This window comes from Aspergillus eucalypticola (genome assembly GCF_003184535.1).
Source record: "Aspergillus eucalypticola CBS 122712 chromosome Unknown BO83scaffold_16, whole genome shotgun sequence".
Taxonomy (NCBI): domain Eukaryota; kingdom Fungi; phylum Ascomycota; class Eurotiomycetes; order Eurotiales; family Aspergillaceae; genus Aspergillus; species Aspergillus eucalypticola.
In genome coordinates, this window is record NW_020290290.1 from 167,106 (window position 1) to 190,859 (window position 23,754).

General features: G+C 50.8%; 12 protein-coding genes across 12 annotated transcripts; 6 read left to right on the forward strand and 6 right to left on the reverse strand.

Annotated features, from left to right (window-relative positions):
• Nucleotides 1–100: 100 nt before the first annotated feature.
• BO83DRAFT_418033 (uncharacterized protein) lies at nucleotides 101–1,533 on the forward strand (the record flags this gene model as incomplete). Its single annotated transcript, XM_025534799.1, has 5 exons — nucleotides 101–298; nucleotides 357–461; nucleotides 524–748; nucleotides 810–952; nucleotides 1,023–1,533. 5 exons carry the CDS (start codon nucleotides 101–103, stop codon nucleotides 1,531–1,533), a joined length of 1,182 nt encoding a protein of 393 aa, XP_025386900.1.
• Nucleotides 1,534–1,678: 145 nt separating this feature from the next.
• On the reverse strand, nucleotides 1,679–3,983 carry BO83DRAFT_56248 (glycoside hydrolase family 47 protein). The gene is made up of 4 exons (XM_025537433.1): nucleotides 3,084–3,983; nucleotides 2,249–2,986; nucleotides 1,936–2,193; nucleotides 1,679–1,872 (listed from the first exon to the last, which is right to left on the reverse strand). Exons 1-4 carry the CDS (start codon nucleotides 3,776–3,778, stop codon nucleotides 1,824–1,826), a joined length of 1,740 nt encoding a protein of 579 aa, XP_025386901.1. The 5' UTR covers nucleotides 3,779–3,983; the 3' UTR covers nucleotides 1,679–1,823.
• A 1,318-nt stretch (nucleotides 3,984–5,301) lies between these two features.
• On the forward strand, nucleotides 5,302–6,356 carry BO83DRAFT_389778 (uncharacterized protein; the record flags this gene model as incomplete). The annotated part of the gene is made up of 2 exons (XM_025532824.1): nucleotides 5,302–5,315; nucleotides 5,372–6,356. 2 exons carry the CDS (start codon nucleotides 5,302–5,304, stop codon nucleotides 6,354–6,356), a joined length of 999 nt encoding a protein of 332 aa, XP_025386902.1.
• Nucleotides 6,357–6,673: 317 nt separating this feature from the next.
• BO83DRAFT_379325 (calmodulin) lies at nucleotides 6,674–8,084 on the reverse strand. Its single transcript, XM_025531480.1, has 6 exons — nucleotides 7,975–8,084; nucleotides 7,808–7,864; nucleotides 7,715–7,730; nucleotides 7,473–7,598; nucleotides 7,193–7,405; nucleotides 6,674–7,137 (listed from the first exon to the last, which is right to left on the reverse strand). Exons 1-6 carry the CDS (start codon nucleotides 7,975–7,977, stop codon nucleotides 7,103–7,105), a joined length of 450 nt encoding a protein of 149 aa, XP_025386903.1. The 5' UTR covers nucleotides 7,978–8,084; the 3' UTR covers nucleotides 6,674–7,102.
• A 630-nt stretch (nucleotides 8,085–8,714) lies between these two features.
• On the reverse strand, nucleotides 8,715–9,044 carry BO83DRAFT_379327 (uncharacterized protein). Its single transcript, XM_025531481.1, has one exon. The coding sequence runs from the start codon at nucleotides 9,034–9,036 to the stop codon at nucleotides 8,842–8,844; it is 195 nt and encodes a 64-aa protein (XP_025386904.1). The 5' UTR covers nucleotides 9,037–9,044; the 3' UTR covers nucleotides 8,715–8,841.
• Nucleotides 9,045–9,541: 497 nt separating this feature from the next.
• BO83DRAFT_362995 (t-SNARE syntaxin TLG2) lies at nucleotides 9,542–11,167 on the forward strand. The gene is made up of 4 exons (XM_025529550.1): nucleotides 9,542–9,787; nucleotides 9,857–10,389; nucleotides 10,450–10,793; nucleotides 10,859–11,167. Exons 1-4 carry the CDS (start codon nucleotides 9,765–9,767, stop codon nucleotides 11,132–11,134), a joined length of 1,176 nt encoding a protein of 391 aa, XP_025386905.1. The 5' UTR covers nucleotides 9,542–9,764; the 3' UTR covers nucleotides 11,135–11,167.
• On the reverse strand, nucleotides 11,119–13,173 carry BO83DRAFT_379329 (CTD-interacting domain-containing protein). Its single transcript, XM_025531482.1, has 5 exons — nucleotides 12,830–13,173; nucleotides 12,679–12,770; nucleotides 12,569–12,627; nucleotides 12,374–12,515; nucleotides 11,119–12,321 (listed from the first exon to the last, which is right to left on the reverse strand). The coding sequence occupies exons 1-5, from the start codon at nucleotides 12,925–12,927 to the stop codon at nucleotides 11,465–11,467; spliced, it is 1,248 nt and encodes a 415-aa protein (XP_025386906.1). The 5' UTR covers nucleotides 12,928–13,173; the 3' UTR covers nucleotides 11,119–11,464.
• Nucleotides 13,174–13,311: 138 nt separating this feature from the next.
• Nucleotides 13,312–14,745, forward strand: BO83DRAFT_379330 (clathrin light chain CLC1). Its single transcript, XM_025531483.1, has 4 exons — nucleotides 13,312–13,457; nucleotides 13,514–13,758; nucleotides 13,819–13,925; nucleotides 14,023–14,745. Exons 1-4 carry the CDS (start codon nucleotides 13,418–13,420, stop codon nucleotides 14,372–14,374), a joined length of 744 nt encoding a protein of 247 aa, XP_025386907.1. The 5' UTR covers nucleotides 13,312–13,417; the 3' UTR covers nucleotides 14,375–14,745.
• Nucleotides 14,746–14,795: 50 nt separating this feature from the next.
• Nucleotides 14,796–16,703, reverse strand: BO83DRAFT_340060 (Hsp90 co-chaperone CDC37). Its single transcript, XM_025528570.1, has 2 exons — nucleotides 15,551–16,703; nucleotides 14,796–15,492 (listed from the first exon to the last, which is right to left on the reverse strand). The coding sequence occupies exons 1-2, from the start codon at nucleotides 16,513–16,515 to the stop codon at nucleotides 14,988–14,990; spliced, it is 1,470 nt and encodes a 489-aa protein (XP_025386908.1). The 5' UTR covers nucleotides 16,516–16,703; the 3' UTR covers nucleotides 14,796–14,987.
• Nucleotides 16,704–16,849: 146 nt separating this feature from the next.
• mdr2 (ATP-binding cassette permease mdr2) lies at nucleotides 16,850–19,726 on the forward strand. The gene is made up of 3 exons (XM_025531484.1): nucleotides 16,850–18,247; nucleotides 18,309–18,944; nucleotides 18,995–19,726. Exons 1-3 carry the CDS (start codon nucleotides 17,009–17,011, stop codon nucleotides 19,478–19,480), a joined length of 2,361 nt encoding a protein of 786 aa, XP_025386909.1. The 5' UTR covers nucleotides 16,850–17,008; the 3' UTR covers nucleotides 19,481–19,726.
• A 211-nt stretch (nucleotides 19,727–19,937) lies between these two features.
• Nucleotides 19,938–21,700, forward strand: BO83DRAFT_438276 (nucleoside transmembrane transporter FUN26). The gene is made up of 2 exons (XM_025536080.1): nucleotides 19,938–20,213; nucleotides 20,277–21,700. The coding sequence occupies exons 1-2, from the start codon at nucleotides 20,038–20,040 to the stop codon at nucleotides 21,436–21,438; spliced, it is 1,338 nt and encodes a 445-aa protein (XP_025386910.1). The 5' UTR covers nucleotides 19,938–20,037; the 3' UTR covers nucleotides 21,439–21,700.
• Nucleotides 21,701–23,610, reverse strand: BO83DRAFT_363011 (CCDC47 family protein). The gene is made up of 3 exons (XM_025529551.1): nucleotides 23,455–23,610; nucleotides 22,443–23,301; nucleotides 21,701–22,353 (listed from the first exon to the last, which is right to left on the reverse strand). The coding sequence occupies exons 1-3, from the start codon at nucleotides 23,519–23,521 to the stop codon at nucleotides 21,978–21,980; spliced, it is 1,302 nt and encodes a 433-aa protein (XP_025386911.1). The 5' UTR covers nucleotides 23,522–23,610; the 3' UTR covers nucleotides 21,701–21,977.
• Between the last annotated feature and the right edge of the window lie 144 nt (nucleotides 23,611–23,754).

Genomic DNA, 23,754 nt, shown 5'->3' on the forward strand with positions numbered 1-23,754 from the left:
CACCATCCTGGTCGAAGCTTTTCGTAGATGATGGTCTTTGCTTTCTTTATCTGTTCCCAGGATCCGAGAGGCAATCAACACATCCTGTCTCAGCCATAGCATGAGCGGCCCGTATGTCCCGCCGGGACAATCTCCCCCTTTTCAAGTGGTAGATGATTTGCATCATGGAGCTTGGACTATCATCACTGGAGCTTTGGGTTTGGTCGTATCTCTCGTCAGCTTCTTTATCAGATTGTATGTGCGAATTGCTCTCCATCCGCCGTTTGCATTTGATGATTATCTTCTCCTTGGAGCGACGGTAAGTCAAGTGATCTGGATCTTGAATACCTGTGTTAACGAGGATTGTTGAGATATAGATAGTAGCAACCGTGCAAGCAGCACTCCTCTTTAACGCCGTGTCACATGGTTTCGGGACATCAATCCACCTTCTGGAACAGTATCAGGTGGATAAAATCCAAAAAGTGCGTCTACAGCCTCACCATCAACTTGCAAGATATACTAATTACTTCCTGACAATTATTAGCTCATCACAGTCAGCGACATCCTCTACCTAATTACCGTCTACATCTCTAAATGCTGCGTCTGCGGCATCTACCTTCGTCTCACCCCCCAGAAATGGCATAACCGAGCCTCCATAGCCACTCTTGCTCTATGCACGGCATGGGTCATACCGGCCGTTTTCACCATCGCGGTGAACTGCGAATTGAATCGTCCCTGGAAGGGTTCCGGAGGGCAATGTGTGAATCTGGTATACACCTTCCACAACTACCATATTTACTGAAGAATAAGACTAACAATCCGCTCTCAAGTCCAAACGCTGGCAATTCATCGTCGCATTAGACATAGCGACAGAATTGAACATCTTTGGGCTAGCCGTGTTCCTACTCTGGGGACTATTCATGCCTCTCAAGCGCAAGCTGACTATCGGATTTGCGTTCATGTTTCGGCTTCCGTGAGTACCATCCTTCCTAGCTACCTACCTACCTTTACCTTAGTCCCAGCGCAAAAAGCGAATGACACAGGTCAATACTGACACCTATGTCTCCAAAACCAAGCTTGATAATCTTTTCCGTCTTCCACATCTACACCATCCTACTCCTCGTCCACTCCCCCGATCCCACACTAACCGTCGTCACACCCATCATCTGGGCCCAGGTCGAACTCAACTACGCTCTCGTGGCATGCAGTATCTTTTGTCTACGGCCATTCATGGCGGCCGTGAGCACCAACTACGGGACGGCGGGTGATTCGAATCTCGAGAGTACGAGTGGAGTGTCGCGGTCGTGGAAGGTCGATTCGTCTAAAGCGGGGTCTGGAAGACAGACTTATATGAATCATGAGGAGAGGAGATCGTGGAGGGTATCGAGGAGGTTTGATGGTGAGCATCAGGCAGGTCCTGTGGCTGAACCTGATATTGAACTTGTTGAGATGGATGGGCAGCGCAGTGTCGGAAGTGATGGTGGGAGTGCAAGGATGATGATTCGGAAGGATGTGGAGTATACAATTGAGTATGATAGGCATTTTGATTTGTGAATGTCTGGTGCTGATTGGAGGTAGTAGTACTGGGCTACTACTATCATCCTATCGGTGATGGACTAATCTCGTTTTTTCAAATGTATATATTGTATAGCATAGCGCCTCTATATGATTAGTGCTCTAATAAATGAGAAACTCCATAGGAAAGACCAGTGACGCCTTCACAGACTATTTACTGATCAGATGGTTTTTCATATGTATAAAGACCATCTGGTGTCAAAGGTTAATCGCTGATGGCGACGCCTGTTCGCCATGTATGTTCATAACAAACAGAAAACCCAATCGCATTATGTACTTGAAGCAGTTGGACGCTTGAAAGGGTGTGCTTCCGTGTTCCTGCTCAATATTTAGTGAACTGTCCACATGAAGTATCGGGAAAACGAGTTGGGTTAGACTTACAGCACATATTCGTCCAGGTTCACGAGGTCCGGCTCGGAAAATATGAGGTAAAAGTACTTTAGAGTCTCTGCCAGCCAGAAACTCTCCATGTAGTCCATCTGCGGCGACTCGGGGTCCCGTACATCGGAAATGGCTGCGTGTCCAAACGAGGTCCGCGTCATCTTGTCAATATTTTGGAACATCCTCCACGCCGCATCCTGCAGAGACCGGTCGCCTGTTATACGGTACATGATAAAAACTGACTCGATAGCTTCGGGTCTGAAATGGGATTAGATGGAGAACACAAACGTCACATATTATCGAACGAACATACCGCAGTAGATACTTGGGGTCAGGAATATCGGCCACGCCTGGCGGCAACTTCTTGCCATCCTTTGAGGTGCTGGTGGGCTGAGAGCTTCGAGGCAGCTGGCAATTGTCATCGTCCTTACACACTGTTAGATGCAAGATCTCTGGCATGATCCCGGTCGGCATAATATCATAGGCCCAAATGCACCCATCGACCAACTTCCGCGCGACAGCCAAATCTTCGGGTCGGTCGAACACCTTGGACCCTATGCCGACAGTACCTCCGAGGTAGCACTTGAGATGCTCCCATTGGGGCTCTAGGTTATTCCGGCTGGAAGATCCAGTAACGCGGAGGTTCCCAGCAAAGAGGATATCTCGGCCGTCTTCGGTCATCGGGCGGAAGAGAAGGCGGCTCTTCAACGCCTTCATGAAGGAGTTGTACATTCTACGGTACTGACTGGTCTGCCCTCCCAGAAGCATATGCTCTTTCGGGAGGTACTCATATGTCGAGTCAGCCATTCCTCCGATGGTGAATCGGGGGTCAGCGAATTCCAAGTCCTTAGCATTGACCATCATGGGCCACATCCCAGGTACATCGGTTGTCTCCTGAGTATCCTCGAGAAAATCCGTTATCCTTTGGATAGCATCAAAGTATTTAGGGTCCTTTGTTAGCTGAGAGAGTCGCGTGAATTCTAGGTTCAATGACCCGAGTTCAGCAAGTATGGTGTTTCGGCCCGGCTCGATGCTCAGACCATCCGCAGATCTAGATCCCAGTCAGCATGGCCCAGCCCGAGTCATAATGGTACCCTAGCGACACCTAGGAATCGCTTGGCAACCGAGGGATCTGCTGGGTGTCTTACCTGGTCCATTCCCACCTCGACTGTGGCATTCGGTTACGAGTGTCAAACGATCCATAAATCATGTCCGCAATTTCCACTGCCTTCTTTAGGAGAATCGGATATTTACCCTGGGTCAAGTCGTAGGCACCCAGAAGCCCGCCCAAGTACCGAATGTTAGTCTCGAAGACATTAATCTGAATGGCGCTGGTGGTAGTGAAGTCGATGTACTCAAGCGCTTTCACGGCCTCCTCAAACTCCTCAGTGAGTCCCATAATAACGAGAGTATCTAGGGAATCCACCAAGGTAGCCGCCCAGCCCGCAAAGGTCTCGCGGTGGCCACCAGTGAGGGGAGAGAGCTCGTCTTCCAGCCAGGCATTGTTCCTGTACCCTTTCCACGCGTGCTGGAATGCTTTCTTGACCGCACGCTGCCTTTTCACCCGTCCCCATCGTGCAAACCACGACTCCTTAGAGAACTTGTACTGAATTCGTGGAATAGTGGATGGCGCAGTCGAAGGAAGAGGGATATAATCCGAAATTGGGTACTGCTCGGCATGCTTCCGCCAACGGATCCTACCCTCCTTATGCGGGGGAGGGTCGTATGGATTTCTGAAATGGTGGTGATAATGTGGCTCCGCACCGGGCGGTAGACTCGAGAAAAGAGCGTATGTGATGCATAGGAGAATGATGGTGGGTAGGAGGTAGCTCCGTCGCGCCATGGTTACGGCAAACTATGGACAATACTCGATAAAGGATCGCTAAATCAACGAGGAGCAAACAGCAAAAAGGAGAGGACAACTGTGCAGATCACAGCAATGGGTTATATTAATCAAATGAGAGGTAACATCGGGAATGCGTGAGCATGCTCAATGCCAGGTTTACCAGTAATCGGCCCAGCGAGCTAACGCCGACGAGATTAGAAAGAGGGGATGGCTCTGGGAATAAACACCAAAGGACCGACCAAGGCGACGGTTCTTTGCAAGTGCAGCACGCTGGTACAAACTAGACAAGGCATGGGCACCGTATATACCCTGTTGTTAAGGATCGCCCCAGGTCCGGTCTTTCTATCCCAGTTGTCGCGAGCAAATAAGCATTGGCGCTGCGGTGGAGGTATGTTGCATCCGAGCGTTTACTGCTCCATTTTACAAGCACCTAGCCATGGGTGGCATGTTGATCGCAAAGAGGAAAGGGTGAATGGCTGAAAAGGTTCATTGGCAACAAGACTTACCAAAGTAAGTAATAGTCGAGCGGAGCGTAAACAAGCAATATGGCAAAAGGATCTGCTCATTGCGTAAGCCAGTGGTCCCTTGGACCCTGGCCGGTCTCAAGGATCGCAGAATAGGGAGTGTTAGTCCACCCGGAGTGGGTGCGATTTTCTATTCTTGACCACTTGACGTCGACTACTCCGAAACTAAGACCCCTTTGTGGTCTCAGCCTCATTGTCCGGAGGATTTGTCCCGCGTCTTGGCAAGGAGAGACATACGCGCGTACTGTGTAGAGAACAGAAAGTGGAAGTGTGTTCCCCTGGATATTCCAGACCAAAGTCTAGACGGATCTCAGACGTTGCTGTGGCTCAATCAGAGACAGAGTCGGAGATAAAATGTGAGATGTGGAGCCCCGAAGACCCATACGGCCCAGGATTTGATTAATGTTGGTACTCGAAGTGGAGGATGGGCCAGTGAACAGCCACAGACGATGGAGGAAATGAGAGTCGGAGGTCGGAGTGAGTTAATGTTGCTTGGGGGCGGTGTTTGACCGGTTTGCATCTCTGTGGCCTGGACCCCAAGGCAGTCAACACTGTCTCCAAGTCATGACGGGTCACATGCCCGAAAAAGCCACGGACAGTCCAATCAGTCCGACTAAAGCTGTGGGTGATATACTCAAAGCAACATAAACTGCTATTGCATTCTTCTTGGTATGTCTAGATAAATCTCCACCAATAGCATGGTCCCATTCAATGCTTAATATGCTGATGTGTAATTAGACATAAACGGATCCGCGCTTCAAATGAATTACCTGTGCTGCCTGCTTACTACCAAACTCACTATCAATTGAGCCCATACTATTGTCATTGACTCTTACACATATCTACTGCACTTCTCTCTTTCCTTGCTCTCAAGAAGATACCCCTCTTGTGTCCTTAACTTGGCACGTGAATCTCTCTGTAGGTGCCCTACTCAAGGACAAGAAAAACCTTCCATAGACCTACATCACCTATCAAGAGAATTTCAAATACTATACAATGCCTATAACAGGGTGAGTGCTCACCAACCATGATTCATCCTCATATCATGCTAATTCTAACTATCCAGAGTCTACTTCATCCCCTCCAATCCAAATGCATCCACAGGGCTAGCCACAATCACAGAGCGCCTACATACAGCCCTGGCAGACGAACCAACATTAGTAGGCCGTTGGTTCCTCGAACACAGGCTAATGCGCGATACACCATCATGTGTTCCAGCCTCAGCATCTCAGCGCCAAGTTCAACCGCGCTATATGCAATTCCTATCACTGTCTTTTCACTCCAATCACGGCTTCATCTACACCTCTGAAGCACTAGAAAAAACCACTCACCACACGGCAACCGGTGTTAATACCACGCCAGCTGGCTCACCCACCAACACTACTCCTCAAAGTGGAGCTCCAGGCGCAACAGCGCCCACCCCTTCCACCCCATCTAATGCCGCTGCACCGTCAGGAGGACCAATGGTCATGACCACCGTGCCGCTTCCATCCTGTAATGCTCTTTTCCAGCACTTCGGCTACGCCTGCCAGCCTTTCTGGTGCCATCGACACACGGTCACCGTACCAGGCGGCGTGGTCTACGATGTGGGTGATTTTCGGGTTCGAGTGGGTGATGTGCGACAGACTCAGCCAGCAGCGAGGGTGCGCGGAACAGTTGTGGAGATTGAATGGCGGGGTCCCTGTATAGTCGATTCGATTTCAGCACCACGGAATCCGAGCGATGGGCAAATAGCTGATGATGACGACTCCGGGATTGATATGGCGTTCCCGGATGCTATCGAAGATGCGGATATTGATGCCGAGTATGCAGCCAGTGCGGCGTTGATCCGGGAATTCTGGGCGAGGCTGGGCATTGAGGGGGCCAGGGAAGCTATCTTATTGCCGGATGTGGGGAAGGAAGCTAAGGATCGGTTGAGAAGGTTGAAACAGAAGGGCAGACATACTGTTTCTGACGAAGCAAACCTACAGCAAGCGGATGAGGATCCGGATCCGGATGCGGGTGTGGATGTGGCGAGGCAGTTCATGGAGATATTTAGGTTCAACCGGTAAAATAACTAGGCCTCGATATTGAGATGGACATAATTTGAAATGTCTTGGGAGATTGCTGATTTAAGAAGACGTATGGTCATCAAGCTGGCAGATCGGAAATTGAAGGGGGAGATCTCGTATATTAAGTTCCGGGTGGCATGTGGCACAAGGAATGTACGCGATGTGCAGTGGTAGCCGTCAAAAAGCGCTAGAAGCAGGGTTATTTAACATAAGGCCTCCACATTCGGTGCTCTTTGTTGAGACCCGGAGGCAGAGTGTTGGACTTTGACAAAGTAGCAGCATAAATCCATTATCTCCTGTCTACATCAAAACAGTCCTAGAATATCAAAGTGATTATTATCCGATGAAATCGAGCCACTACGAGATATCAGACGGTTAAAGGAACGAATCATGACACGGGACTATGGACAATGGTGAAAGGGGTAAGTGGGTATGAAGAGTAACAAATAACCCTTGCGAGTCACATCACGCAGGAACTCCCAGCAAAGACAGCCCTCCCTGTCTGACATACTCAATCTCAGCTCGCTCAAACCAGTCTAGACCTATGGTCGCCTCTACCATTCCTGCAACATTAGAACCAACAGTGATAATGCGAAGCGCTCGATCATCAAGATGAATAATAGTCATAGCCAAAATGATGAGACTACAAGAGACGGGATGGGATAAAAGATGGGACATTGTGGAGTAGATTTCATTGTTCCCCACCCTTTCCGCTAACACAAGACAAATAGAACATGAAGAGCCGTTTATTTTTGCATCATGAGCTGGACGAACTCGTTGTCTGGTAGCAGAGTTAGCATGTCATATCATGGGCTTATCAAGAATGGGAAACATACAGTCGATGCGGCCATCACCGTCCTGGTCAGCCTCACGGATCATCTCATCGACTTCGTCGTCGGTGAGCTTCTCGCCAATGGAGGTCATGACATGGCGCAACTCCGCGGCGGAGATGAAGCCATTGTTGTCGCGGTCGAAGACCTTGAAAGCCTCGCGGATTTCCTCCTCGGAGTCGGTGTCCTTCATCTTACGAGCCATCATGGTGAGGAATTCTGGCGGCAAAAGTCAATCACAACCCATACGGCATTCCCGCCTTACAGGCGTAGATCTATCACATACCGGGGAAGTCGATCGTTCCGTTGTTGTCAGCGTCAACCTCGTTGATCATATCCTGAAGCTCAGACTCGGAGGGGTTCTGGCCGAGGGAGCGCATCACAGTGCCGAGCTCCTTGGTGGTGATCTGGCCTATTTCCAGAGTACATCAGTATAATGATTCAGATTGATGGGGGAATGGCTGTCGAAATCCCGCGGTCGGATCGGGCGCTACAGGTAAAACGTGAAGGGGACAGAATTCCACCCACCATCGCCATCCTTGTCCTATTGAGTACGAAAATACATTAGCATTATGAGCCGGTGAAGATGAGTGACCGGGGGTTCATTCAGGAAGCACTCACAAAGAGGGAGAAGGCCTCCTTGTACTCAGAAACTTGCTCTTCGGTCAGAGAGTCGGCCTAGACGATGCGATGTCAGCAATCCTGTCGAGAATGCCAGGCAGATCTGCCCCGCAAAGTGGGGGATTTTCAACGCAACTGGCCGGGACAGCGAGGAAGGAGGTACATACCATGGTTGATATGGGATGTGAGAAGTCCCGGGAGGGTAATGAAGCTGAGTAGAAAGGGAACGAGAAAGCTGGTGGCTTGAACGGTAGCGGTAAAGGGCTGTGGGGGGAGGAGAAGGTGGTGGTGGTGTTGGTGGAAGATGATTTAAGGGGAACCCGAATCCATCATAATAATAAATGACCATTGAGCTGGACGCCTGGCAAGGCGGTCGCTTATGCCTGAAACGTGACCCGCCCTGGCCACCATGTGCCCTCTGCGCCTGGAAACGCTGTTCTGTCCTGCCCGCCCGTCTGTCAATTCGCCTCCTTTTGCACGCTCCCCCTCCATGCTTTGGTTGGTTGCTTTTGCTTCAGCTGCTGCAGGCTCGCCGCGTCCCGTCATATCTGCCTTATGAAAATGCCCGTTGGCTAAACATATTCGTTTGAATGGCTGCAAGTCGGAGCGCAGCCTTGCATGCAATCTGTAAGTAGGCGCCTTTTGGCCAGTTGGTGACGACCAGCCGTGGATCCCGGCAGTACCAAAGCTTGAAGGCAACAAGTCCCGCCTGCCTTTGACCAGGACGAACCTTGTTCAGACACTATACCCTGGAACCTTGATATGGGACACTCCTGTACCTGAGGGTTCAGTCATGCAACCCACGAAGCAGAAAATGACTCTTCTCCAACCCCTGTGACTTCTATGCCCTTGATTAAAACCTTCGCAATTAGAACCATGGCTTGTTTCTTTAGGCGGCATAAGTACGGAAAAACTGCGCAAGTTATCTGGGCTTGGCATACTCTATAATCATGCAAAGTGAGACTGACAACCTCCATTGCCAACATGATTGCTCATAGTCTGCAATATCCAGGCTAGAGCATGCAATGGAATCACTAATTTCCGATCTCAATCCTTCCTATTTGACCTGCCAAAACTGCTTGTAACATCCAAAATAAACCATAACAAATCTGCACGTGAGATAGCCCCATTGCAGCTGTTTGATCATTAATTCGTCTACTCCTTCTAGCCCTCCACATCTCGTCGCATTCAGAGCATCCGACACGGCTGCTACGTGCTCCTATCAACATCTTGTTATCCGAACTTGATCCCTAGGTAATGCCTCTTGATAGTATCTCACTATATGTGTGTCTAGACTGCATCAGCTGGGTGACCAATACGACCGGTTATCACGAAGTATTGCTTCAGATATAGAAATACTAGGTAGCCGTCACTCTTGTCTCATAATGCTCTAGTAGCCAAGTAGCATCTACACAAGATAGTTCTCTTGTGACAGGCAATGACGGTGCGGCATGTAATCTACAGTGTGTAATTCATGGAACACACTAGACAGCAATACCACATGTATCTCTCGCCCATGACGGACCTCTTATCCTCATCCAGGACATCATCTTCCGAACTTGACCAATCCTATTGAGATGCATAATCTCGCATAATTACTCAGGCATTGTCTCAGACCATCGTGGCTGACGTAATACGTTTAGATCGGCACGGTTGATACCACATTGGGATTGGTGCGGCCGTCCCTTCATGTGCAACATGGAGATGGGGAGCTCCGGGAAGTACAGCGGTTCTATCGAATACACCCTACGAAACTTGATTCTACGACGCGGAAAAACGGCCTATACCCCTCACTGCCATTTCATATGTCCAGATATTCTGCTCTGAATTTATTGTGACTCGAATTTCGCTACCCATTCTAACGGCATCCCTGGCCGGACAATGATCAGGGTGGCCTAAGAGTGTCCCCGACGAAGGATCACCGCAGACCAACGACCCTCTCTTCCTACCCTTCACAATGTGGCGGGACCGGACCAATCTGTAATTGCATCCCAGGCTTTATTATTCAGAATGGCGAAGATCATGAACTAACTTCCATCCTCGATACAGCTACATATCCTACCGCCAGTCGTTCGCGCATCATCCAGCCAAGAAGCCACGTTATCTCGGAGCTTCCAATGGCTTCTCCGATAGCCTGTCGCAGCCTGAAGAAAGCCGGAGACTTATTTCAGAATCCGGCGGTCTCGACGACGATGGCGACGCAATTATCGAGATGGACGTTTTACCCCCGCGCTGGGTTGACGTACAGGAGGAAGTGACGGAGCTACTTGCGGACATTGCGCAGAAGTCCTCCCACCTCGATAAGCTACACCAGAAACACCTTCTACCCGGTTTCGGAGACGAGGACGTAAGGAAGCAAGATGAGTTAGTTATAGAAAGACTCACACAGGATATCACGCGCTCCTTTCATGTATGCCAGAAAGCGGTTAAGAAGATTGAGACAATGGTACGGGAAGCCCAACAACAGGGTGGAGTTAGCAGCGGCGATGAAACTATGGCCAAGAACCTGCAGATATCTCTTGCTGCTAGGGTGCAAGAGGCTAGTGCTCGGTTCCGGAAGAAACAGAGTACCTATTTGAAGAGTGAGTTTATTCTGGGCTGCGCTACGTCTGTTTATCAAGCTAACCGCAGTTGTGTGGTAGAGTTACGAGGACTGGAAGGTGGATCAGCGCCGTTTGAACGTTCCCCGACACCGATGCAGAACCCATACACAGACCCGTCGCTAATGGAATCCGATGCGGACAAGTCGTTCTCGCAATCCACGCTGATGCAGACGTCGCAACGACTGACGGGCCAGAACGATGCCGCCATTGAACAGCGGGAACGGGAAATAAACGACATCGCGAAAGGAATCATTGAGCTGTCGGATATTTTCCGGGAGCTGCAGTCTATGGTAATCGATCAGGGTACCATGCTGGATCGGATTGACTATAATATCGAGCGGATGGGCACGGAGGTCAAGGCCGCGGATAAAGAGCTGAAAGTGGTACGTTCGCGTCTGATGCAGCCACCCGAGCAAAAAGCTCCTACTAACCAATCTGCATCTTGCAGGCTACAAACTACCAACGACGTACAGTGAAGCGCAAGATCATGCTCCTGCTGGTGATCATAGTCGCAGGCCTGTTTATTGTCTTATTAGTCAAGCCGAAGAAACACAGTTCCCCGGATCCCGCTCCGGCACCGGCGCCGCCACCTCCCCCGCAAACTAATGAACAGCCGCCCGCAATGACTCCTCGTGCCTTCCATACCATGTACCGCCGCAGAAGGAGTCCCTCTTCGTTACGGATTGCGAGAAACAAATGGGGTGACCCGGATATATTTCGATAGTTCGCATTTCAGCGTTCCATGATAATAGTAATGAAACTAATTCAAATGTATTCCAGTGACGTATTGATTCCTTTCGAGAGAAATTAGTTCGTCCTGCGGGCATAAACCTGGGCCGTATTGCTAATCGCATAAACAGTGGATATCCAGATATTATCATAATAGGCAAGAATGGGCGTGCCTCGCAACAGAAAATGGATAACTACATTCTCAGTAAACAGCACATAAGACGACAGAATAAATAATGTTGAAAGTAAAAATGGAGTCTGTCGGGATGAAAGATAAGCAAGCTTGCGCCTGCCACCGACCGTAGAGTGTGTGAAACTAAAAGGCCTATTGCTGGGCATCACCTTCCTGCTTTAAGAGCTCAGCTACATCAGCATCCAAGTCGCCGCCTGCGAATTGAGCGTAATCCTCCTCTTCATGCGTAACCTTGCGTCTCTTGGCATGGAGCCCGTTCGAACCGTCTGTTTGGTGCTCGCCGAGTCCCGCGGGAGGGAAGCCCGCCGCCGAAAGTGAAGAATCGACCGGATTTCCGAACCCAGGCAGGGTAAATCCACCCAGTATCTGGGGTTGAGGAGGTACTGCGCTGAAGTCTGAGTCCTGTGCGGCCTGCTTGGGAGAGCCAACAGGTGTAATGGCCTCAACTGGTGGAGGAGTCAGGGCCTCAACTTCTGGACGAGAAATAGGCTCTCCCTCTGGCCCAGCATCGCCATGGTTGATCGCAGGCGAATTCTCGGCAGAGAGCCCGCGCATGATCCCATCTTCGACCTCTCTTTTGGTGGCTTCCGTCTCCGATTTTCTTTCCGTCAACTGTGCGACCATTGACTGTTCCTTGGACAAAGCTGAGCGATTGGTTGCGAGGAGCTTCTCGAGACCCTCGATGAGAGCGGTGCGTGATTTGATAACCTCGGATACAGAGCTTTCTGCATTCGCAAGGGCTTTCAACAGCTGGCTAAGCCGCGCCGCATGCACTGGAGGGGTAGGCAAAGGCGTGTTGGGGTCGTGCATCTTGTCATACTCTGCATTCGCAGCTGTGGCAGATGCAGTTGAAGCCACGGTAGCCTTTGAAACGGCTACCTGTAGAGGCACTAGAGGCTGAAGTTCAGACGGTGTTGAGCCCGACGAGCTCGAAAAGAGGGACCCTCCTAGCAACGGCTTTTTACCGGTAGAGCGGGACTTATCGATCTCTACTACGGAGTAAGCAGGATGAATGAAGTATGGAATAGCAAGACGACCTACCATCTACTCGAGCTTCTACGGCCTCCTGAATGGGAAGTTCAAAGATAGATCTCTGTCTCCATACTTCAACCACGCGACGAATCTTTTGCTGAATATCATTTGAGGAACCTTTGTATGCGATAGCCGTGGCCTCTGCGATGATCTGGTAAATGTTAACCTCTGATACCTGCCAGGTTCCAAAGATGATAAACCAACCGGCGAGAATGCGATGAGGAAGTCCTCTTTCCGGCGAGCTCTAGACTGTTGCGCGACCTCTGAGATGCTGTTAGTGTCGAACTACAACCGACTCGGAACATGAGCTATACCATTGGCCAAATATATCAGGTTCAGGCGCTTCGGTGCTGGGGAATCGCGGAGTTTCTGCAGCCAGAGCTGTGCGGTTCGTTCGGCGTGTCGCCTAAGATTGGAATAACATATGAGCAGAGTCTTTGTATATACGAACAGTTGTCATCTTACCTGTGAAACATGACCCATTGCGCAACTGTGACAATGCCTTCCTGGGTTTCGTTGAGGGCTGAAAGCTTCGCTTTCACAGCATCATCCGTATAGGCCATTCTGAATACTTGCTAGTATGGCCGAAGTAGAAGAAATATCTGGTAGAAAGAGTAATGAAAGATGTGTGAATGCAGTGTGTTTTGATCGCCGCGAGCTTGGACTTGGATCGCTATTCCTTAAGCGCGAATGCTGAAACGAATGACAACGGGCACAATGTACCAAGAATGCGCAATAGAAAAGAGATTCACTTCAGCTTGAGTCGGATCGATATGACCACTGCCCTGGAAATCTGACGTGAAAGAGTGAAATGGTCCTGAGGAACAGTGAAGCTCATCCGTCGCACCTGGTAATTGCTGTGTAGCTGTCAGACCGCCTTCTTGGCAGAATCCGGGGGGTTCGCCATTCATACTTGGAACGGTCCGCTCGATCCCCAAGACGCCAGCTGGAGCCTTACGTTCACATTCTCATCTCTCCTCATTTGACCCCTTTCTCTTAGTTCAACTTCTTCGCGAAATCAATCTATAACTCAATTCACGATAATTGAAAAGTATGGCGGATCGTTTCCCTTCATTGGAGGACTTCTCTGCAGGTGAGCAGCCGGCATCATGCCCGCCAACACTACATAACACTAACCCCGGTCTCTAGGCCAGACCGAAGTTGTTGAGACCAACGGTGCCTCAGATGAAAATGACTTCCTAGCTCGCGAACGTGCTATGCTCGGTGATGATGCAGAACAATTTGCGACTCCCCAAGATCATGTCGCCGACGACATAAACAATGACGACGACTTGCTGGGAGGTGCGGATGCCGCCCCGTCCGCGGGTGGTGTTGAGCCTCAGGAGATCGCTGGATTCGAGTCTTCCTTCCCTGCTCTCGACACACAAAACGAGGTATGAGACATGTCTGGTATATGCTTGGGGGAGTCTCTAACGTGACTGCGAATTTACCAGCAAGTTGCTCCTGGCGGCACAATCACTGGGTCGGGTGCCCCCTTTCCACCCACCGGGTATTCTAACTACACCTCTCAAGCCCCGGAGGAGGAGCCAGAACCCGTCAGGTATGTGTCACCCATATCAGCAGCCAGCCAATGACTTTCATAACTCTTTGCTATTCACTTGTATGGGGTCCATGTGCTGATGGTAGATGCCTTGCAGGGAATGGCGTGAGCGGCGAGATGCGGACATTCAGCGTCGTGCGGAGATCTCGGAGGAGAAGAAGGAAGCTACCATAAAGAAGGCGCGCGAGGATATTGACGACTTTTATGTCTCATACAACAACAAGACCGACAAGCTTCGTGCCCAGACTCGCGCTGAGGCAGATCAGTTCCTGTCCAACCGGGAGGACACTTCTTCGGGAGGTACTAGCTGGGAACGCATCGCGAAGCTTGTCGATGTCTCCGGAAAGGGAACCAAGGGTGGTGCCAGCGGCTCCGGCAAGGAGCGCTTCCGAGAGTTGCTCCTTGACCTTAAGAAGGACCAGAATGCCCCTGGTGTCAGCGGCGTTTAAGCAGCTGAAACTATAATGGGTTCCAACTACAAGGACTCTGGATGCGAAGAAGGCCGAATTCCACAAAATAAGACTTTGGTCTAATGATACATCTCAGAGAGTGGGAAAGAGTTGAAGCACTGGAGATTACCCTTGTCCTCTGCATTCCAGCGCCTTTTATTATCACGACCGTCACCATTCATACCACCTCCGTGCGCCTCAGATTCTCGACCCGATCATACTTTCTTATACAGGAGTTCGTCAAGTACTCGAGATAATGGCTATTTCTCAGTACATGTGTCTTCTGTTCAATTCTTAAACACATGTCTTCTTATGTTGCTTATTTCCCCTTGATGTAGGTAGATTACATACTTTGGAACATTTTAATTGCCTTCCACGTCCATTACTACCTTAAAGAACGGCGCTTATGCAAAACATCAAGAGACTTGGTATTCGCTAAAGTACATCTTACTTTGAGCATGCGGTCACACATTGTAATCCTCCTACTCGGAGGTAGGGGCTTAGATGCTATATTAACAATCTGAGTTCATCCAAATCAACCATTAACACAGTCGCTGTTGACGAATACAAACATTTCCACCATCCCAAACATATGCATTATTATTTTCATACCTCAGTCCAGCTCAGTGATATCGCCTCCCGGTTCACCTACTTCCTGTTCCTCTCTTTCCCTCTTATTCTCTGCCTCGATTTCTTCCAGCTTCTTCCTTCCTTCCTCCGTGGTCGCATCAACAATGCCTTCCTCCAGGCTCAGCATGCCACTCTGTCCTAGCTTCTCAACGACATCTTCGGCTTCTTCAACGCTCATCTTACCGAGGACCTTGTTGACCTCATCTAAGGACTCCGATGCCAAGGCTTTCTGTAGATCCTTGGAGAAGGATTCATAGACCTTGCGCGCCTCAACTTCAACAGGGTCATCGCCCTCAGCAGAAGGTATGTTGATGGTGATCTTAGTGTTCGGGTCGACTGCATGCAGCTGGATCTGTTCCACTCCAGCGGGGTCGTTAGAAGCAGAGCCGTCTTTCGCCAGCTCCGCGGCGCGGGTCTTGATTTTATGGTAAGTTTCGTTGACGTCGTTCCGGAAGAGGGTTCCAGCCTGGTGGTCTGCGTTTGTGATACTATACGAATATACCTGTTAGCAAGCGACTCAAGGCAATCGATCGTTCGCATACGCACCGCTTGAAGAAAAGCGAGATACCGTCGCGACCCAGGGAGCGGCAGTACTGCAACAACAAGCCTTGGTGAACGCAGGTACGGGCGTAGTCCTCTTTGCCTTCCATCTGGCTGTTGAAAGCTTCAACCAATAGACCATCCGTTTCCTTCTCAGCAACAATTTGGGGGTTCTCAGAGATGAATTGAAGCAAAGCACGGTAATCGTTGCGGTTGATTTTCGCGAATCGTTTGGCAAGTTCACTGGCCTTGATATTCTCAGGATCCTCCTCCTCGTCATCATCGTCAGCAGCTGGGGCAGCAGCTTGCTGGGATGAGCCCGCTGTAGAAGCTCCAGGGTTCAGAAGCTCAACTGTCTCCGTCTTTTGGCCCTTGGCCTCGCCAGGCTTGGCAATGTGGGAAGTGTTGAACCCCTCGTGCAACCCCTCGCTGGTAATCTTACTGCCTTCTTCCTTCTCAAGCTGGGCAAGTCTCTGAAGAAGCTCCTTTTGTAAGCCCTGCACCTTATCGTTGTGCCTCTGGACACCCTTGATATATTCCTGATAGAGGTTCTCCGAGCTGACGTCGCCCATTTCCTTCTTCACCTGGTCAACCAGAGCGCTCATCATCTGTGAGTATTTAGGCTGTTCCTTCTCCTGAGTATGAACTCCTGCCGGGGCTGCGGGAGGATGGTCGTCCGATGGGTTGCCTGCAAACTCCATAAGGTTCTGGAAGATCACTTCTTCGACGGACTTGGAGCCTTCATTCTGCTTCAGGGCCGTAAGAAGCTTATCGATTCGTGAAAGGAGGCCGTTGTTGACAATATGCTCGTACTTCAGCGTCTCGATCTCATGGCGGCGTTGGGCACGTTGTTGATGGATCTGGGCTTGTTTGGCCCGGATGAAAGAACGCTTGTCGACATTCGGGTGCACTTCAATGTCGGAGTCATCAGATAGCTCCAGTGCATCCCATTTGCTGTAGTCAAGCACCATGTTGGGCGAGTGCGGAATGTAGTCGATGGTATAAGGAGGGGTGAGGGTGGGGTAAACGAGTAGATGTATAGAGCCTGGAAATGGGGTGGAGTCGTTTGTACGGATATAGTTCCAGATAATATATGGTCAGCGAACTTGACTCCAAGTTAGCTTTAAAGCTTAAAAACCAAGAAATGCACGAGCGCAGCCTATCCCAGCTCTGAGGGATCATCGAAAGCTCTCGACCAGCTTCGACGGCAGCGGAATTAGGGCAGGCGGTGTCCACAGGCAGAACCGTCGCCGATGCGAGGCCGAACGGCGATGGCCGGACTCGCGGCTTCACGGCTAACATGTTCTGCCTTCCAAGCGTCTAGCAGTCTCCCGGAGAGCGATTTATCTTTGATTTGTCATGAGATCTAGCAGACACCGGGCTGTCTAGTGGGATATGGCACCCTGATTACTCCGTTTGGCATCCATTTGAGCAGCCATCCGAATCCGCTTTCTATCGTCCGAAATGCGCGGAGCCAGGTTGCTGGCTTCCTGGGCCCCCGGCGTCACCGCCAGACGGGGAGCTCAGATGAATGGGGGCATACTAAATGAGCTTTACTTTGGAGCTCGGCCACATCGATCTGGAATTGGCATCTTTGGCGTTCCTAGCCGACAATTCTCGGGCATTTCGGGTTCATTACGCAACAATTTCTCGCTGACGTCTGGTCTATCCACCCGTCAAAGTAACGGTTCACGGTTCGATATCATACGGTCGCAATTAATAGCGCAAACTCGGTTCTTCTCCTCTTCGCAACGGTCATTGGAATCCAAGCCAGTGAACTCAACGGCTAAATCTGCTCAAACGAATAACGCCACGGCTCAGGACAAGGAAGATGAAGATATAGACAAGGGCTTCGAGCTCTCCGAAAAGGGAGCGCAGGCTGCGCAGGTAAACCTTGCTGCTAAGCTGTCGAAAGACGGATCTGGTAACAAGAAAGCCGGCTTCAAAGAAATATGGAGACTCCTGCTCATTGCCCGACCCGAAGCTAGAAAGCTCGGGTTTGCTTTCTTTTTCCTGCTTATTTCGTCATCGATCACCATGTCCGTTCCCTTCTCCATCGGCAAAATCATGGATGCAGCTACAAAGACCTCTGACGAAGAGGGAGGTGGAAATCTGCTCTTCGGCTTGAGTGTACCGATGTTCTATGGAGCTTTAGCTGGTATCCTTACACTGGGTGCCGCTGCGAACTATGGCCGCATTGTCATCCTCCGTATCGTTGGAGAGCGCATTGTCTCAAGGCTTCGCTCTAAGCTCTTCCGTAATACTTTTGTGCAAGATGCGGAATTCTTCGACGCGAACAGAGTGGGCGACTTGATCTCACGACTCGGTTCTGACACCATTATCGTGGGCAAAAGTATCACGCAGAACTTGTCGGACGGCTTACGAGCAGCGGTTAGTGGTGCAGCAGGCTTTGGTCTGATGACCTATGTCAGTCTCAAGCTGTCCAGTGTCTTGCTTGTGCTATTGCCTCCGATTGGTCTCGGCGCCTTCTTCTATGGTAGGGCGATAAGGAACCTCAGTCGCAAGATCCAGAGAAACCTCGGTACTTTGACCAAGATTGCGGAAGAGCGTCTTGGTAATGTCAAGACTAGCCAGTCTTTTGCTGGTGAGATCCTCGAAGTGAACCGGTACAATAACCAAGTGCGCAAGATCTTCGAGCTTGGCAAGAGGGAATCTTTGATTAGCGCTACTTTCTTCAGTTCCGTATGTTCCCCTGTATTTGTGCGCTTATCACTTATTACCACTTAGCTGACAGCACAATCAGACTGGCTTCATGGGCAACATGACAATCCTTGCATTGCTTTATGTTGGAGGCGGCATGGTTCAGTCAGGTGGCATCACTATTGGAGAGTTGACATCCTTTTTGATGTATACTGCTTATGCCGGTTCCAGCATGTTCGGTCTCTCTAGCTTCTACTCCGAGCTGATGAAGGGTGTTGGAGCTGCTAGTCGTCTCTTCGAATTGCAGGATCGTGAGCCAACGATATCCCCGACGAAGGGCAAGAAGGTTGAATCGGCCCGTGGTCCTATTCGTTTTGAAAACGTGAACTTCAGCTATCCCACGCGACCTGCCGTTCCTATTTTCAAGGAATTGAACTTTGAGATCCCGCAAGGAAAGAACGTTGCCATCGTCGGTCCCTCGGGTGGAGGAAAGTCAACTATTGCTTCGCTTCTATTGAGGTTCTACAACCCAACCGAAGGACGGGTCCTGATTAACGGCCAAGACATCAGCGAGATGAACGCCAAGTCCCTTCGAAGGAAGATTGGTGTTGTTGCTCAGGAACCTGTCCTGTTCTCGGGATCAATTGCTGAGAACATTTCTTATGGCAAGCCACGGGCTACTAGGTCAGAGATCATCGCAGCAGCCAGAAAGGCGAACTGCCAGTTCATCAGCGATTTTGTAAGTGGACAACTTGCTTTCTGATTGTACATTTTTCTAACTTCTTGCAGCCCGATGGACTTGATACTCAGGTTGGACCTCGCGGCGCTCAACTTTCTGGTGGGCAAAAGCAGCGCATTGCCATTGCTCGTGCTCTCATCAAAGATCCCGATATCTTGATTCTGGATGAGGCAACCTCTGCTCTTGATGCAGAATCTGAGACATTGGTCAACAGCGCTCTTGCTGCCCTTCTTCGTGGAAACAACACGACCATCAGCATCGCCCACAGACTGTCTACCATAAAGCGCTCTGATACAATCATCGTGCTTGCCCCTGATGGAAAGGTGGCCGAACAGGGAACTTACGAGGAGCTTAGCTCTCGTCCTGACGGCGCCTTCACAAAGCTGATGGAATGGCAAATCAGTGGTGGCGAGAACACGCCGGCAAACGCCCCTATCAGCCCAGCGACAGAAGAGAAATTGTGGCAGTTGGAGAAAGAGGAAGCTGAGGCTGACATCGAAGATGCCAGCAGCGAACGCGATCAGCAGAAGAAGTAGGAGCGTCCGCTACTTCATAGATGTGGAGGCGCCTACCTTTCCGGACACCCATTTGTTGTTTTCTTTCTTTTCTTCGTTATCTTGTTTTCAGCAGTGTAGAGTATATAGCTCCTGTATGGAGCACATAGTACACTATTGTCGAGACAGCTGGGTCGCCTTCAGCTGGATGTACTATCTATCGACGGGATACCCCCCACACCGGGGTGGCTCAGCTTTTGGTGACTGGATAGATAAAATATAATACCCATCTCTACTTCTGAACTATGCTCTGCGTGCAATTGCCGACATGCTATTCGAGCTGTTGAGCTATTGAAGTTACTAGTAGTTAGTTAGTAGTTGGTATTGAATTGATAAGCCTCTTAGTCACCCAGCCCAACGTGACCCGCGGATTACCACTCTTGGCGAGTGTCACGCCTCATGACCAGCTGCTGCTCATCTTCTTGTCCTCCCCGTCGATCTTCCCTGCCTCACTTTCCTCCACCATCATGGGCTGAGTCTCGTACTACTCCCTGTCCCCTCTCATCGTTCGAACAGGGACAACCCAATAACTCGCTACAATGGAGCGTATTCGCGGGCTGATCGCTCGCCGGCCTACGTATGAAGCAATCGAGCAGCCGGTTGACGCCGACAATGAGAGCATTCACTCTGCTCGTGAGGAGCTGGAGCATCCCCGTTTCTCCAAATACGAATATGCAGTATTCTTCCTCCTGGGAGTGTCGATGCTATGGGCATGGTATGTCCCAACCTACAGCAACTGCATTGAAAGCATCTATCTAACTAGACCGGAACATCATAGGAACATGTTCCTCGCTGCTGCACCATACTTCTACCACCGTTTCCACACAGACGACTGGGCAGCAACCCATTATCAACCTTCAATATTGACTGTATCCACCGTTACTAACTTAGGTTCCTCGTTCATCCTGGCCAAGCTGCAGAAGGGAGCATCATATCCGAAGCGGGTCACTATCTCTCTGCTTATCAACATCGTGGTATTCACGCTCTTGGCCTTCTCCACCATCCTAATGAAAGATGTCTCAGTGAGCACATACTTCGGCTTTCTCATGATCATGGTATTCGGGGCCAGTCTTGCGACCGGAATAAATCAAAATGGCGTGTACGCTTACGTCTCCGGCTTCGGAAGAGAGGAGTATACCCAAGCCATCATGGGCGGCCAAGGCGTAGCGGGTGTCCTACCCTGCATTGTCCAGATCCTCACCGTGATCTCCGTACCAAGCAAGAAAGAAGGACAAAAAGCACCACAAGAGTCATCCAAATCCGCTTTTGCCTACTTTATCACGGCCACAGCCGTGTCGTCCTTCGCTCTGTTGGCCTTCCTATCCCTCGTAAAGCAACGCGCATCATCAACCCTCTTAGACCCAACAGACGACCACAGCGACTCAGATGTGCCCGAGAACAAGTCCGTCAGCCTGTGGACGCTCTTCAAGAAGCTCCGCTTCATGGCCACAGCCATCTTCCTTTGCTTCACCGTCACCATGACCTTCCCCGTCTTCACAGCGGAGATCGAATCCGTCCACGACACTCCCGGACGATCACGACTCTTCGACCAGGCTGTCTTCATCCCTCTTGCATTCTTCTTCTGGAACGCAGGTGATCTGATGGGCCGAATGCTCGTCCTGTTTCCCCGTCTGTCCTTAGTGAACCGTCCCTTTGTGCTGTTCCTCTTCTCGATTGCTCGAGCCGCATTCATCCCGCTGTACCTCCTCTGCAACATTCGCGGCCGAGGTGCAGTGGTGGAAAGCGATTTCTTTTACCTGTTCGTCGTGCAGTTGCTGTTCGGCATTAGTAACGGGTACCTGGGGAGTAATTGCATGATGGGTGCTGGACAGTGGGTGTCTCCTGATGAACGTGAACCTGCGGGTGGGTTCATGGCATTGATGCTCGTAGGCGGGTTGACTGCGGGAAGCTTGATGAGCTTTTTGGTTGCTGAGGCTTGATTCCGGGTATATATTGGTGAGATTTTATTAGTGTCTGGTGTTGTTGTTATAGATCGGGTGTCATACTTTACTCCCGTCGTGGGTAGATGTCTTCTTGGTTGGGTATTTCTCTTTGAGCTGCTTAGCAGCACTATTTCGATCTACATATTGCCCAATCTATCACAGGTATATAGACACGAGGCTGGGAGCATCATAGACTTGAATGGCTACCAATAGATCGGTCATACGAAGGAACTACTTGTAGTCAGAACCAAAAGGCCTTCATGCCATCAACATACATTAGTAGATCAATTAAACCACTGCAGCCAGTCAAGAACACGACTGACCCCACGGCATCGCTCCAACCAAATCCAGCCCCATCATCCCAGATCATCATCCAAATAAGAAAAAAAAAATTACGAATACATTGTACATGAAGATATACAACGAACGAACAGCCTCACCACCAAACCATAACTTGAGCAGGGACTTCGATAGCCGATGTCCACGTTCCCCTAATCCACAGTTCGTTCAATAAATGAAAGAGAACAGAACAGAAATCACCCCCTACGCGTACTCTTCTTCATCATCCGACGGTGCTCCTTCTGCTGCTCACGCTCCAGGTACTTCTTCTGCTCATCGGCAGACATACCACGAAGGAGACGTTCCCTGTCCTCCTTCTTGACCTTCTCGGCGGCGAGTCGGCGCTCCTCGGCCTTCTCCTCCTCATCCGCACGACGCAGCTTCTTGATCTCCTCGTCGCGAGTGCTGCGCACCTTGCGCATCACTTCGGGGCGGAAGTGGGCAGAGCCGACGAGACGGTCGGCGAAACGGAGGAACTGCGTGAAGAGCGGCAGGGTGGTGCTGTAGCCTTCGGCGCTGCTGGGGAGAGTGACGGACAGTTCAATGCGCTTGCGGGGGGTGGTTTCCTCGATTCTGCATAGATGGGTGTAGATTAGCACGTGTGCTCGGTTTGAGGGATAGGTTGTATTTATTTGGGGGGGGAAGGAGGGTGGGAAACTCACTTCATGGGCTTATCAACAGGCTGGTCAGTAACAATCAAGTACTTGAAGTCATTGCCGGCCTTCTCAATAGCCTGGGCCAGCTCATTCGTGAGCAAAGCATCCGTGATCTCCGCACTCTCCGTCATAACCGTAACCCAGTTAGGCAACTTGTTGTTATCCCTGGTGAAAGTGATGCTGGCGTCGTAGCGGTCCTGACGGAACTTCCGCATGTAGTTCTTGTGCACAACAGCCCAGATGAATCCATCGTAGGTCGAGTTGTTGACCTTCAGGGAAGAGCGATCGTTGGCCGGGAGCGGGACAACGTCCTTCTCCTTTCCATCAAAGGTGTACGCAGTAGCCTCGTAGGTTTCCGTCGGGGGGGACCAGCTCTCAAACAAGAAGCCCAGGACAGTCTCCGTCCAGAAAGTGACGGGGTTGTACCGCTTGGGGAGCTTAATGGCCACGTCCACGAACGCCACGTTCTGACGACCGGTCGCGTAAGAGGCGAATTCCTGAGCGGAGCGTTCCTTGAGGAGAGACTCGGGGTCGGGTTGTCCTTCACTGTTGCTGCTGCTGGGGCCGTCGAAACCCACAACGGCGAACTCGCTTTGCAGAGCGGAGGTGTGAGCTTGCGCCCAGTCGCGCGCCTTGCGGCGGTTCTTGCGCGTGCCCCAGAAGTGGAAGAGGATGATTAGGAGGATGATGGGCATCACAGTCGCTTCTTGCATGAAGTCTCGCGGCGAGGTCCGCTCCCATACCCGGTACCATTTGGTGTAAGGGACTGGGGTGACGCCTTGGGTGTTCACGGCTGGGATGGATGAGGACCCGGCGACGAGGGAGGCCGGGGAGGGCTCCGGGGCTTCGACGAAGTCGGCGAAGTCTGCATTGGAAAAAAGTGATTAGGGAATTGTTTGTTGCGTTGAACTAGAGCTGGGGGAGCAATTGAAGGAAGTTTGGGGAAGGGTTAATTTTCCTGGGGTACAGAGCTCGAGGCAAAAGCTGGGGTTTGGGGTGTGCGTGTTGTGAGACTCACCATCGTCAACCTTGGCTGGGTTCGAGGGCTGGGAACCGCCAAAGACGTTCTTGAACAGGCCCGCCATGATGAGGAATGGGGAATTGGACGGACTGGGGAACGGACGGGCAGGGAAACTGGCGACGTGGCGGAGGAAGGAAGGGAAGAAGAGGGAAGCGAACGGGCGTCAGGTTGAGTTAAATGGTTGACGTTCGTCGCAAACCGATCGGAGCCACGGTGGAGCCGACCGCTCTGGCGTCAAACCCCCAAAAGATAAGGAGAACGCTTCGATCGTGGGGATTTCGGAGGATTATGACTATT